We start from the raw sequence: 16,289 nt of genomic DNA, 5'->3' as shown, positions 1-16,289 counted from the left end.
TGGCGACTTACCTTGTATGTTTCTATTCCATCGCATGAATAAGGATTGGTAAATAGTTGAAAATAGGTTGGAACAATATATTTTGTAAATATTCGTAAACAAGGTTAAGAGACAGCTGTTGGTTGACATCTGCCGAACTTTCGTAGTATCGTTCCGTCGACTTACACCGAACTAGTTCTACAGTTGTTCACGGGTGAGGGATTGATCGGTTACTCAAGTTGTCAAGGGTTGTTTAAGGGTTGCATTGCTTTGAGAAGGAGTTTTGATGGGTCATGGACTTGTTGATATTGTCTCAAGTGGCTGTGGAGGAATTTATAGATTTATGATGTTGTGCACAGCGCCCCCTTGGTGCTTGTAGTGTAGATTGGATGCACTGTGGCAACAACTGGTTAGCTGTCAGATGTGGCAGTCGCTTAGTATTTGGGAGTTAACCTTCGGTGAGCTTGGTTCGGAGTTCAACGGGTACCATCAGACTGATTGTAGGATATATTTGGTTGTATTTGTGCCATCCTTCACGGGGATTATTTCTACAAGTCAGGATTGTATAGTGGAAGACTGATTGGTCATTTTGGTGTGGATATTTGCAGTCTGAAACTTAAGCTCTTTTGAGGATTTGTGGTGGTTACCGAACTCGTGCCAGGTGGGAGGATTTCCGAAATTAGGTATGTCTGAATCACTGTCGCATCTCTCATGTGATCTTAGCTATGATATCACTTCTTCAATTCTACAACCTTCGTTTCTCGTCTCTAGATTCATAAGAAACAGAAGGCCCTCAGTCACTCATCAAGTCCCAGTAGGACTTCCGTGCAGAGCACCGCACAACATCATAAATCTATAAATTCCTCCACAGCCACTTGAGACAATATCAACAAGTCCATGACCCATCAAAACTCCTTCTCAAAGCAATGCAACCCTTAAACAACCTTTGACAACTTGAGTAACCGATCAATCCCTCACCCGTGAACAACTGTAGAACTAGTTCGGTGTAAGTCGACGGAACGATACTACGAAAGTTCGGCAGATGTCAACCAACAGCTGTCTCTTAACCTTGTTTACGAATATTTACAAAATATATTGTTCCAACCTATTTTCAACTATTTACCAATCCTTATTCATGCGATGGAATAGAAACATACAAGGTAAGTCGCCACATCCTTCCCTTTCAGTACAAATATTAGAGCATTCGTATTATTCAGATTATTTACCGAAAATATCAAACAGTATTCAGAAACCAGAGCTAATTAATATTGTTTTTCAGGCGATATGGCTCTAATATGTCAGTAATCCTTCTGGAAGTAATGAATAACGATCTATGCAAGAAATATTTTTGGAAAGATATACGGAATAAGGCAGACAACGGCAAAAAAAATGATAGGTGAAGAAAACTGAGAAACAAACAATAACAACTATTTCAACCTAGCGAGGAATTTCGGATCTCCAACGTCGATTGGCAATAGGAGAATGCGTAAGTACTGGTCAAAGCAGTTAGTCAGGGAGCATACATTTATTCTTATACATTTCAGGTATGGTTTTCTATGGAACGGAAGATTCCCATTACTATGATGTTAAATGAATAAAATCTACTTGTAACTTATTTACATTGTTAATATCCTTTGAATAAAGATCTTAAAAGGTAAGGTAGTGTTTTGAAAGGTCACATAAGAGCAGTTTGATCTAGTGCTAAATTGAAACGTAACAACAGGTAACTTCTTGCAAACAGTTGGGGACTTTATTGGTTTGGATAAAGGAACTGCAAGTAGAATAGTTTCGAAAGTTTCCAGATCTATTGCATATATGTATGGAGAATATATAAAAATGCCAGTTACTGAGGCAGAATGTAGAAATATTTCCCGAAAATTCTACAAAATAGCCAAATTTCCTAAATGTATTGGTGCAGTAGATTGCACTCACATAAAAATATTATCTCCAGGTCGTGATAACGCGGAAGTCTATAGAAATAGAAAAGGATTTTTTTCTTTCAATGTTCAAGCAATATGTGATGCAGACTGCAAGTTCCAAGATGTAATATGTCGTTGGTCAGGTTCCAGTCATGACTCTCATATATTTGCCAGCTCAAATATTAGGGCAAAGTTTGAAAACAATGAGTTTCATGATTATGTTCTGGTTGGAGATAGTGGGTATGGAATAAAACAGTATATGATAACACCTCTTGGAAATCCACAAATCAGAGCCGAACAACTTTTCAATGAATCTCAAATCAGAACCAGAAATTGCATAGAAAGGAAATTTGGGCAGTGGAAAAGGAGGTTTCCGATACTAGTTTTTGGTATACGATTGTCATTGAGAAAGGTTGAAGCAGTTGTTATTGCTACAGCAGTTTTGGAAAACATTTGCAAGCTTTTTGATGAACCTCTACCACCTATTAATGAGGAAGAAGAAGCTGCCATAGATTTTGTCAATGATGTGGATAACCATATCAATATCAATGATATGAATAATCTTAACAATGTAGTGAGGCATTAATTGATTAATGACTATTTCAGTAATTTGTAAAATAAATCCAAATATAAGGCCTATATCGTTTTCTATTTCCTCCTTCTTAGTACATTGTTAAGCAACAAATAAAACACTGGATAGAATTAATTCACAAACATTTATTTTACCATTTTTCCAAATAAATACAAAGAATGAACATAGAAAACTATCCTGTTACTTTGAAAAATTATAATTTTTTAGACATATCATAATTTTGCGACTTTTTCAAAAGAAGAAAATGTTTTTCTAATAACAAAATCTCCTTTTTTAAATTGTTTTGCTCCCTAATACCCTCCAGAGTTACCTCCAGTTCTTTTCTGGAGTTGTCAATCCTGGCTTCTGTCTCCTTTCTCATCATTTCAATTTCAGCTTCTGATTTATCTTTCATTATTTTCAATTTCAAATTGTGTTCTTTCTCCATCTGAGAAATTTTGATTTGCTCTAAACTGGATTTGGCTTCTGCCCAGTGACTTACTTTACTACAAAGTGTTTCATACTTATTCCTTTTTCGCTTATTCCCAGACTCGCCTGAAAGTAAAATTGAAACGTTATTTTTCGGTCAGTAGGTTTTATTTTACTAAATATTATCTAACCATGTTAAAGTAGTCGACAAAAATTGATTATTGCAAGAATCGAATAATCATTTTCCATTCGAATTATCCCGTCACTAAATTCTATATGTACCATTGTACAAAACATTGATGGTAGTTCAAAACAATACCATCGAGATATACCAACAACATGGAACATTTGGATGGCAAAAAAACATCGACATCGTACTTGAAACATCGGCTATTGATGCTCATCTCAAAAAAGTACATGTTTACCTACCTGAAATAAGAACCTTAGATTTTGGGGTCCTTAAGTTGTCGGGAGTAGATTTGGACCAGTCCATTTTAGCCTTTGTTTCTTCTTTCATCTGATCCATTCTCTTTGTTTCATGTTGTGTATTCTCCAATTGTCCTTGAAAAAAAGTAATTTTCTGGTAAACGATATTTCTAAATGTGGCATTAAGTATACCTTATTCATTTCATTAAAATAATTGTGTAGTATCTTACCTTGAATGGCATATTCTTCCTCCGTAAAATCATTATTTGGTATCACCTCAGGTATTCCAAAAGAGATATCATTATCCTCACATTCAATTGTTATAAATTCTAAAAACAAAGGAAATCAAAGTTATCCTAGCGACATATTGCTATTTCAGTCAGAAAGTCTTGAATGAATAAAACACAATTCTCTGTTAAAGATGGTAATAACTAACCTGTTCCTGAAATAGATGCATCACCTCCAAACTCAGATTGCAGTCTTTCAACTCTACTGCCCAAAATATCCCTTACCAGTATGTCAACATCATTGACTTCAATTAGTTTATTCGGTGGGCCTCCTCCAGTAGACATTACATGACATTTTGCATCTGCTATTTTTCTTTTACTCCTTTTTTTAATGTTTTCATATTTTTTCCTTAACGTGTTCCAATCTCTGAAGACCTCACCACTGTGAGGTGGTGGAACACAATTCTCTGTTAAAGATGGTAATAACTAACCTGTTCCTGAAATAGATGCATCACCTCCAAACTCAGATTGCAGTCCTTCAACTCTACTGCCCAAAATATCCCTTACAAGTATGTCAACATCATTGACTTCAATTGGTTTATTCGGTGGGCCTCCTCCAGTAGACATTACATGACATTTTGCATCTGCTATTTTTCTTTTACTCCTTTTTTTAATGTTTTCATATTTTTTCCTTAACGTGTTCCAATCTCTGAAGACCTCACCACTGTGACTGTTGAACTGTACTTCAATTTTTTCCCAACATTCACGCTTTTGTTTATTATTGTTACTGTCTGTTTTTTTATTTTCAATAATTCCCTTATATTTTGTAACAATACTAAGCAAAACTGCTTCTTCTTTTGAATTGAAGTTTGTTGCTCTTTGGTGTTTGCTTTCTGAAGATGTTTCCATTGTCTACTATAAAAATTCATATAAGTAAGAATATGACCCACGAAAATATAAAATATTTTTCATCTGACACTGATTGCTTACCTCGGAAGTCAGGAGTCTAACAATATTGTAAAATTTCTGATAAGAAATTCTTCCAAATAGTTTATCACCGTTCACTCCACAGAATAATGAAAAACTTGTTATTTGCTATTAGTATTACTCAAAAATTACACAACTGTTTTGTGTCAAAAACGTGGTTATGAGAAAATTTCAACGCATGAATTGAAAATACGCATGCGCCAATAATACCAACCTATGGTTTTATTCCGTGAACTTGGTTTCGAAGAACTTAGCTCAAATATTGTATGAACAACAAAATACGTTTTTGAGCCGAGTTCATTTTTGAACCTGGTTCATGTGAACCTCGGCTTAAACCACGATTGTACAACTGGGCCTGAATGAGTCAATTTCGGTCCCGACAAAACTAACGCTATAAATACCCAACATTCGCAGTTAACTTCAATATCTTACAATGGTGTAGAGGCTAAGGACAATGTCTACGGCGCGGACGACCCAGGTTCGAATCTCATAACTATAAACTTTTTTCAAATTAAAATCACGTGACTGGAACGTGACAAGGGGGCTGAGGGAGCTGATAGGTTAGGTGGAGTACCAAGGGGGCCGATAGGTTAGGTGGAGTACCAAGGGGGACGAGGGGCGGAATTCCACGCTTAAATCGCTACTATACTCGTTCCATCCTGCGTCGATTTCGATGACGTTTCCCCCACTCCCGTTTGCGCCAGAATCCGCCTTGTTCATCTATTTCTCATATGGTTAGTATCTAATATATTTGAAAAATATTTGAATCTGTAGAGCATGCTCCTGAGAGTGTTTACAACATTCCGTACGGGCCTATCCCATCTAAGATGTTGATCAATCGTTATACCCAGGTATTTAATTCATATATATATATATATATATATATATATATATATATATATATATATATATATATATTTATATTTATATTTATATATATATATATATATATATATATATATATTTATATTTATATATATTATTTATTTATATTTATATATAATATATAATATATATTTATATATATATATATATATACATATATATATATATATATATATATATATATATATATATATATATGTATAAGGGTTTGAAGCTTTATATCTTTTATTGATTATCTGCGAGCGCTTTCGACAGTTGGTAGTACTGTCATCTTCTAGGCACTCCTCAATCTGAACTTGTCATCCTGTCGTTTGCCTCTTTATACGGTCAGAGCGTCTCAACTCAGGTATTTCAGGTACTATAGGTAAATTTGTCTGTATTTGTACTGCATCAGGTACTCTTCTTAGTGTTAGATCTTCTCTAGGAATGTGTATGGTTTTGTTTAATATATTGAATGCTAGGTCTTGTTGTGTTTTGATTTGTACTTGTTCCTTGATGAGTGATTTATGACTGTTAAATTTATGGATGTTCAAGTTTTCCCGAATGTCCATGCGGTTTCCCTTGTTGACTTGTTTTATGAGTTTTATGTTCTCTGGTGGGGGGAAATTATGTTTGTTTTGTATGGCGTGTGTTGCGAGGTTTGATTTATATACTATTGGATTTATGTATGCCTTTTTGTGCTCATTGTACCTTTGGATTAGTTTTTTCTTGCTTTGGCCGATATAGAATTTGTTGCAGTCCGAGAATTGTTTACTGTATATCTCGTTTTGGTCTTTGTCATCTTCTTTTTCATAGTTGTTTATTGTGTTATCTTCGTGTTTGGCTTATATGTGATGTTGATGTTCAGTGATTTGAAGATGTTTGTTAGTTTTTTGGTTTGGTGTCCTACGCACGTAAATGCTGTCCATCGTTTTGTTGTTCTGTCTGTTGGGGTGGCTTGATCCTTGTTCTGTATTTTTTGTTCGATTCTGTTTTCTATTTTATAATGATAATATTTATTCGTAGTTCCATATAAATACAATAAATATACAATCTATAAAAATGATAAAAAAAATACAAATAAGGCTAGAAACAACATGTACCGGAAGGATACTGTTGATCTTAGTTCTAGCCTTGAAGGAGAGAAAACTAAACGAGAGAAAAAACAATGAAACAGAAAAAGAAAAAAATGAGGAAGGAAAGAGAGGAAAGAGAGAGAGAGAGAGAGAGAAAACATGTCAAATTTATTACTGAAAATTTGTCAGAAGTATAAAGTCTATGAAATCAATGGCTTTATAATTGAGCAGCGATGATATATTTTTTGTAACAGCACTTAAACGAAAATACTCTACTGACTTTTGTGAAATATTTTTGTACAAACTATATATATTATAACTAAAGGATCGTCGATATAGAGTGGTTCGATGGGGCGGCGGAGAAAGTAACCCTTTAAACCTCAAATTTAGTGTGTACATCGCTACGAAATCTTATTTTGTTATACAAATATGATGGAAATTTGTTAATCAATATTTTATAAAAGAGGGTAGCCAAGTGTAAAACACGTGTATTTTCCATAGTCAACCAATTGGTTTCTTCAAGTTTATATGAAATTTTGTCATATTTTCTGATACCATATACAATATATACCTAAGACATGATTTTTGAACTCTCTCTATTCTCAAAATATCTTTTTCATCCAGGCATGAACCTTACACAACATCACAATATGCAAAATGACTCAACACAAGAGCAATTGTTAATTTTATTTTCAAACTTATTGATAATAAATGACGATGAGGATAAAGCATTCTCAAACTCATGTAACTTCTTTGAACACATTTTGTGACATATTTTGTAAACCTTAAATTCACGATTAGTACCAAAAACAAGCAGATCAGTTTTGTTTGACATAATTTTTAGGGTTTTATGTTTTGTATTGTGTACAAAACGCAATAGATAAGCAACCACACATTTAAGTTCACGAAAAGAACTGAAACGTTCAACTAATGGAAACCCTATCAATGAAACGTAACAAGTAACGGGATTATTTGCTACGGCTTTGAGTTCAGGGATAGTAACTTTAGATAATGCGCCTTTTGGCCATTCGTCTTTGTCCTGTGATAACCAAGAGGGGCCGTTAGGCCATATGGAACTAGTAATAAATCCAGAAGGTAATTTTCCGCGTGATACTAGATCTGCGGAATTGTCTTTAGAGAATAGATGTCGCCAATGACAGATTTTGGCAAGTTTTTGTAAATCAGCTACACTATTGGCTATAAAGGTTTTAAGCGGTACGGAGCAGTTTGCACCCAATGTATTGCGATCTTGGAGTCGGACCACAAATAAATGTCAGTGACGTCTAATAGAAGAGATTTCTTGACCATGATAAGTGAATTGGAAAGTAATACTGCACTGCATAGCTCTGAGCGAGGCAAGCTAACTGGGCTCACAGGAGCCACTCTTGATTTGGAGCATATTAGTTGTTTGTGCACAACTCCGTTTGAATCTGTTGAGCGTAAGTATAGGCAAGCTCCATAGGCCTTGGTTTATAATTTAGTTATTGAAGATGGTTCAAATGCTGGAGAATGGCATATTAGGGATATAAAACCCTATTTTGGTTCTAACTCTGAAGTATCAGTAGGGTAATATTTTGTTACTGATCTCCTATTTCAACCTATGTTGGATTTGTTAGGTTTCCTACAGATATATTACTAGTATTTTTCATTCTTGATGAAGGAACTCAGTGCACGATGTTCCTCATTCTGAGAGTACTATCAGTTTTTGTTTCTGATTGGTTTGTATGTGTTTTTAATATAATGGTTCTCTTGAAGAAAATTGTATCTAGTTTTTGTGTAGTCATTTCAAGTTAAGGCAGACATATTTGATTGTAACTTTTTCCCGACTCATGACAAATCCTGATTTAGACTTCCCGATATTACTTATTTTTACAGGATGTGTGGTACGCAGAGCTACCGTAGCCGAAACTTCAATGAATAGCACTTCGTGTTGTATAAAATATCCCTTTGGTGGTCTATTTTATTTTTTTGGGAGAGGGGTTCTGTAGCGTTTATAAAAACCTACTGTACTCTTCATTTAATTTTTATTCCGCCGAAGGTAATTATAATTGATTTCAAAAAAAGTTTCCTGAGGTGTAAGTAATCCAATTCACACCTTTTGCCTCGCAAAAATTTTCACTTCTCAATACACATATGATAATTAGTTTCTGGTACAGATTGATAAGTTTTTCTTTCCAATAGGACCGATTCACTCGGATCCCTTCGAAATAGAATTTCTATTTTCTTCAAACCGAAAGTCAGGAATGAGGTGTTGCCAAAATTATTTGGGTAAATTCCTCATAATAGATTTGCGCTGTAGGTGATCCTTGATCATGAGAACGGCAAAGAGTTGTGGCATTTTTTGGAAAAGGGAGTGATGAACGAGAATCTCAAGAAGGGATTTGTTCAATGGTGAGCCGTGTGGTCAATTTTCAAGAATTGAACGATATCGTTTCGGATATAGTTTCATATATAGATTTTGAGAGTTCCACGAAAGATTGCACTTCCTGAGTATTCTACTGGGACACTACCACTTTTCCAGAACGAGCGACGCCATTTCCTTGATGATGATTTTTTTGGTCAACGGACCCTTCGATTAAGGAGGTATGAAAATTCATTTCGATCCTTTCATTTGCATATGAGATTCACCTTTTAGTGATTCGAACTTTTGAATGAATTTTCATTATGGAAATTGTTTTTTCAGGGTTTTAGTATTGGAGACTTTTTAGAATAGTGTTTCTGCAGAAGAGCTTCTACAGAACTTGTTTGGAATCATTAAAGAGGGAAGAACAAGGACTTCTATCTCTGATTGCCTCACGAAATATATTTTCAGTCAATTCACCGAATGATGGAATTTTCATTCATCAAGTTCGATAAATGTGATTATCCATGTCCCCACGATAGTCAAAGTCCATTTTGAAATTAGAAAAGTACGTGCTCCAAGTCTGTCCCGTTTCTGGTCGAAGAAAACTGCAGCTACAGCTCGACGATAAACTAACAGGCAAATATTATACTTACACTTGACTAATTTTTCGGAAAATAACTACTTTTTGCATTAGAAATACTGTTTTATTAACATGATACAATTATTGAATTTTGAGTTGATCCATTCATAATGTAAACCTGAACTGGGTATATTCTGGTGAGGTAATTTTCAACACCATTCCTATTGATTATTTTTTTATGACATGAATCTTATAAGTAATACTTTTCCTGATATTTCTACCTGGACTATCCTTAGGTAAATGAAAGCGTACTTTTACCTACGATCATTATTGAGTTATTACAATTTGTTTTACACATGATCAAATAGCAAATTTGAGGCACATTCAGATTTTGATTTCTATCTTTATTCAATTCACCGGTCAGTATTTTGTGAATGTCAAGTATCTTCAGAATATCTGATTTTTTATAGTTTCATTTCATTCCCGTGCCTTGAAGAACTGAATTTGATTAGATTTGGTTTCACAGTCGACCATATCAATGATCATTCATTTTATTGACTGTGTGGCGCTCAACTGAGATATCTATAAAACAAAATATTCAATTGCTGAGATTTGAGAATACAAAAAAGTGTTTTTGAACGAAATCCATAGTGCATACCTACGAAGAGCTGCCGTACGCATTGCCCCTATCTTCCTACTGAATCTATTATAATTTTTGTATTACATGAAAAATAGGGTAACAATATCTGAATCAATCAAAGAATTTTTGTTGACTATCCCAAAATTCAAAAAAATGTTTCGTGAGGAGAATTTGAAGACGATTCGAACGGATTTCATAACAAATTTCGAAATTTTAATTTTTTCTTAAATAGACATCATTCAACTATTTCAACAATTATTAGAGAAATATACGGAATTTCTCATCAATATCAATTCCATTCAATAGATATTCTAATCAATTATGTTATTACTTTCTTATATGTCCTTTCGGCAACATTACTTTGCGACAGAATGATGGCTTTAGCAATAGTCAAATTCTGAATGTTTAATTTACTGACAGTTGCTTTCTCATAAATTTTAATTTCCATTTCATCTCGGAATTCTAACCATCATTGATATTTACATGTGTGAAACGATGACACAATTCAGTACCTCTCTGACAGGTAGTAAATAAAAGGGATTATTTGAAAGTTATCTTTGTTCACCATTATATTGAGCAATGTGAATATTTTCACTCTGTATGTCTCAGGAAATTGAATACCTATTGCAGAAAGCTCTCTCAATAAACTATTATTGTGACACATTCAGAATTAGAAATATTGAAGCCAGAACCCCAATATTAGCTTTGACATTTTCAACGATAGGTGACTTTTCGATTATAAAATTATTTTTAACTCTCCATCACAAAAGAAAATATAACTAACTTCAGATATATTTTAGATAATAATGTATTTTTGACAACCTCAAAATAATTTATATTGTATAGATATCGTCGTATTTGTAGCCTATATCCGATAAGCCATATAGATACATAACTTACCTATTGAAACTAGATAAAATAAAACATTATATAATGTCGTTGTATATGAGTTTTATAATCATTCTGATAATATCAAATGAACATTGTCATTTCTAGAACTGGCCAAATGAGAAATCTTTACATTCTATAAGTGAATTTTAAATTTCATGTACCTGCTTTCTGATCTCAATTACCAAGATATCATTATATTTACATGGTTCGATTAAAATGTTACCTATCTTATTAACGACATACAATGAATTCGATATGCGGACGGACGACTATTTCAGAAAATGGGTATTTAAATTCTATGATATCCATCTGAGCATATCACATAGTTGGTGCTAAGCGACAGTTAGGCTTTGAATAGCATACAAACGTTTCTGTTCAGTATATCTAATAACGAATGACTACGAGAAACACCAATCATTTTTGAACTGCTTGTGGACTAGTTTCTAGTATTTGATATAGTTTTCATTCTGAGAATCGCACAATCTTTCAAAGGAGAATAACAATGAAAACATTCTAGTTAATTTGGAAAATTACGTTTTCTTTGAGAATGGGTTCGCAACAAGTTCGGATGCAGTTGCATTTCTGAACAGTGATCCTTCTACTGGTTCTTTACTTTCTGAAGACTTGACCCTGTCAAACCAAGACAGGCAATCGGCAGCAGTAAAAAACGATATTTCAGCGAAGGAACTCGAACAGTATATGGAACAGGGAGCGAAATATACTGATGAAGCGATGTCAACGTCGGAGATTGTGTTTGAAAAAACCCAAGGGAGTCATCAACCGGGGATCGATTTCCGTATAAGCCAAACACCATCACAATTGCTACATCTGGAGCCTTCAAATGATTTCAATGCTTCATCTCCTATGACATTGCGAGAATTTACCAGTATATCCATTACTAAGGAGGGACAGATATTCTATAATTGTCTTGATTGTGAAAGACATTTTGCCTCTCTAGGTTTTTTGAAATGGCATTATAATTCTGCAATTCATAAAAATATGGTTTTGAAGAATAGTGTCAACTCACATCAGACGACAAATAGCAACGGAGCAGCAAAGCACTCACATCTTAATGGAGATATGCGGGGAATATCATCTTCCATTGGAGATTCGAGGTTGCGGTAAAGGTTACAGTAGAGGGGACCATATGAGAAGACATACTTTGACGCATGGAAAATGATTTCAAGATATCGCACCCTGAGAATGAAAGTGATTGATTTCGAAAGATTCAGTTTGTGGTAACCGGGCAAGGAAGTCTTCAAAAAATTGTAGTATTGAATACATCTCAATATAACTCTTCTGTGTTCCGACGCATTAGATCAATTCTAAGCAGATTTATAGATTAGTCTTTTGAGTGCACCGTGACCAAGTAACTTTGTATTTGTAATATTTTCAATATATATTGATATTAAATGTGATGTAGTTTCAAATTAAGTCACTATTGCAAAATTATTTTTGAACTTTTCCAAATTTTTCATGAGTTACGTCTGTTTATGACGCAAAAGATTCAGCAGTGAGGAGGTCTTGCAGAAACATTTCGAAAGGCACTGGGGAGACAAACCCTTCAAATGTGTGCATTGTTATGAAACGTTCAATTACAAATGCGATGTCACCCGGCACATGTATCATCATACAGATACCAAACCGCAATATTGCCCCATTTGCAATAAAGGTTACAGTAGAAGGGACCATGTGAGAAGACATACTTTGACGCATGAAAAACAATTTCAAGAAATCGCACCCTAACAATGAAAGTGATTGATTTCAAAAAATACGGTTTGTGGTAAATGAGCGAGAAAGTCTTCAAAAAATGATAGTATTGAATACATCTCAATATAACTCTTCTGTATTCCGACGCATTATATCGATTCTTAGCAGATTTATAGGTTAGCCTTTTGAGTACACCGTGACCAAGTAACAGCTGAATTGAATAAGGTTTGCAGCTCACAGTCAGCGCCGACAAAATTAGTGCCGTTGTCAGAAAATAATTCAAGAGACTTTCCTCTCCTAGCAAAAAAGCGCTCAATACTAGTTTCAAATTAAGTCACTATTGCAAAATTATATTATAATTCTATTTATGACGCATATTGGAGAGCATTCTATTGACATAATAAATAATAAGTCATTTTTGTACTGGAAGTTCTGTGAATGCGAGGTAGTAAATTAAAATGCAAAGTTTTAAAAATTGAGTCTTCGCAACAGTCTCGATAACGTTTCATTTAAGTGTTATCATTAATGAGGTTGTAGTAACTAATTGCCACTTTTGACTAGCAAATAATAAATTATTTCAGAAACGTAGTCTTAGGTTACCCGTAATTCACATTACGCTTACAAACTGAAAAGTCTGATGTTTATTCAATTCAGCAAACAATCTTTGGATATCTGAGTAAAAAAAACAATATATTATGGTGGTAACTAATTCCTCGGCCTCGACCATTTTACAAAATTCTCAATATTACGCTATTTTTTCGACTTTGAAAAGTTGGGAAATTTCGGGTCGTAAAGATAGAAAAAATAATAGTAGAAAACAATAAACATAATATAATTTGGGTGTTTTTTCCTTTCATTTGTATTGAATATTCCTATACATGGTGGATATGGTGGAATACCAACGACCTTGGTCCAAAATAGAATAATTCCCATTATTATTTTCATATTTACCAAAATTTATTTTTGTTTGTGCATAATGCATAAGCATTCAGCCAATCTTTGGATAGCTAAGTAAGAAAATTATTATATTATAGTAATAACCTAACCCTTGGCATTCATTTTTTGGAAAGTTGGGAAATTTTGCTGATGAGGTTGGGAAAATAAGGATTCCCTCCCCCCTGGTATTTCTTTTCGCTACGGCCCTGGTGACATGTTATTTTTACCAGGATTAATGATGACTTTCTGTGAAATTTGAAACCAAAGTGTTGGATGTAGTAATGATCATTCATTATAATATATAGCATCAGAATTAGATTGGTTTTCTTTATCGCAACTCCAGTCATGTGGAATAGGTGGATTGGTGAATATCACACTATACTGATTTTCTACCCATTGAGTAACATCGCTATTGAGATATTCAACCAAAGGCTCTCTGTTTTGTTTTTTTTTTTCGTCAGTCTGCAATTTTGGAGGTGTTATTTCCATCAAACTAAACATCTCTTGAACTAGGAGTAGATGAACAAGGCAGGAACGAGCGCAAAATCCCATGTATTTTTTTATGGAGCTGAACTTTTTGCAATTTTTGGTTCGAACAGGAGTGGGGGAAACGTGTGACGTCATCGACGCAGGATGGAAGAGCGATTCAAGCGTGGAACTCGGCCCCCTTGGTACTCCACCTAAAACCTATCAGCTCCCTTAGTACTCGGCCCCCTTGGGATTCCGCATCAGCGCTCAGGCCCCCTTGTCACGTGATTTTAATTAATAAAAGTTTATAGTAATGAGATTCAAACCTGGATCCTCCGTGCCGTAAACATTGTCCTTAGCCTCTACATCAACGTAAGATATTGAAGTTAACTGCCAATGTTGGGTATTTATAGCGTTAATTTTGTCGGGACCGAAATTGACTCATTCATTATACTTGACAGCATTTTTTTTTTATTTCCATAGAATGTAATCGTCATTATCATATTGAAGATAGGCAAATTTACTTAGATTTGGGAAATAATTAAAATTTCATATAAAGATCTGTATGTGTGTGTAAGAGAGAGACGCGAATGACGTAATCGATTCAAAAATTTACGTGGCTTTGCGTATAGGATATTGAGAGATTCATTTGAATAATTTATCATACAGAATTGTTTCATGTCCTGTTATCAGTAACCACACAAAGATAAGCGCTCGATTCATCGATACAAAAGTATATGAATGTTATATGCGAATTATCGTCTCACACGTATTAAATTACAAAGCGATAACAGCTTCCTGCTAAAAGCGCTTATTGTGCAGTATCAGCAAGATGAACACTTGTGCTCCAGATAAAGCAATTGCTGACACTGTTCAAATATTGTTTTTCATACCAAACGTATAAATAGACCCTGCGAGGTCAGAAAGTTGTTCATTAACGAGTTGTTCATTAACCAAGAAACCATTCTCCAGTACAGTTCATATACGATTCATATCAATTACTTATTCAGTTAATGTTCCAAGTTTTTCACGTTATATTCAAATTGTAATAAAGTGTTTATAAAGAAATAAACCAATTTTTAAAAAGTGAATTGTGAAAAACAAGATATAATAAATTGGCGCAGTCGTGCGGATTCCTGAACGTTGTTAGAACAAGAAAATTCTAACTGGCAGCGGTGGATTCCAATCCTTCAAGGAATCAAAGAACCAAGCCCTTCAAGGAAACAAAGGACCGAGCCCTTCGGGAAAGCGAGAACCAAGAGAACCAAGAGAACCCGAGGAGTCATCATTTGAAGAAAACCACGGAAGGAACACCTAGTGAAGCCCCTGGTGGAAAACTTCGAGAACAAGACGAATCACCCATGAAACAAATACTGTAAGTCAACAAAGATCCATCTCGTATATTGTATTGAATTTTATTTCATTGCAATAATCATACAGACTGATTATTGGCTTATTGTAAAACCAATTGTTGATAATTGCACAGATCAATTATCATCAAAATAATCGTACTGTTCGATTATCTCAGAGGTATTGAGTATTGCTATCATTGATTTATTATAGTCCAGTGAATCGATTATTTGAGCGATATGCCTGACAACGAAAATGCCCCTGAACCAATCCCTGAACCTATTCCCGAAATTGAACCATATAAATTGTCGGAAATATTTCCGATCGTCCCTGAGTTTGAAGGAGACCAAATATTTCTAACAACCTTTACAAATGCTTGCGATTGTGCATACCAAATGTCAACTCGCGACCAAAGAAATCTTTTGACGATACACATTAAAAACAAACTTCGCGGAAGAGCTGCCCAACTGATAAGCTCTCGAAACCCCAAAACAAATCAAGAGATCAGACACCTACTGAATTTAAACTTTGGTGATACCCGAGATCTCACCTCCTAAATACAAGACCTGCAAAGACTAAAATAGCTACCAAATGAAACCGCGTTGATATTTTTCAACAGATTACAAGTACATAACGTCAAAATGCACGCTTGTATTCAAAAATCTACACTCACTGCCGATCAAAAAAACAGCTCAATCGAGACTCATCGAAACCATGACACTGAATACACTACTTACCGGACTTGAACCCAGACTAGGACAAATCATACGCGCTGGAAACCCCAGAGACATGCTCGAAGCACATATGCGAATCAGGGGAGAACTCCAACTTTCGTATTTCGAAAATCAAAAGCATGACAAACACAACCAACCGAAAAACAACATTTCCAAAA

The 16,289-nt window shown here is 34.6% G+C and overlaps 1 protein-coding gene across 1 annotated transcript; it reads right to left on the bottom strand.

Annotated features, from left to right (window-relative positions):
• Window positions 1–2,674: 2,674 nt before the first annotated feature.
• Window positions 2,675–4,902, bottom strand: LOC141481326 (uncharacterized). Its single transcript, XM_074172723.1, has 5 exons — window positions 4,542–4,902; window positions 4,043–4,466; window positions 3,555–3,653; window positions 3,328–3,459; window positions 2,675–3,024 (listed from the first exon to the last, which is right to left on the bottom strand). The coding sequence occupies exons 2-5, from the start codon at window positions 4,458–4,460 to the stop codon at window positions 2,684–2,686; spliced, it is 990 nt and encodes a 329-aa protein (XP_074028824.1). The 5' UTR covers window positions 4,461–4,466; window positions 4,542–4,902; the 3' UTR covers window positions 2,675–2,683.
• Between the last annotated feature and the right edge of the window lie 11,387 nt (window positions 4,903–16,289).

This window comes from Leptinotarsa decemlineata, unplaced genomic scaffold, assembly GCF_025532065.1.
Source record: "Leptinotarsa decemlineata unplaced genomic scaffold, Ldec_3_MD MMD2_tig00000157_RagTag_RagTag, whole genome shotgun sequence".
Classification (NCBI taxonomy): Eukaryota; Metazoa; Arthropoda; class Insecta; order Coleoptera; family Chrysomelidae; genus Leptinotarsa; species Leptinotarsa decemlineata.
The sequence above is the reverse complement of the archived record's forward strand: the minus strand, read 5'-3'. Positions and strand labels throughout refer to the sequence as shown.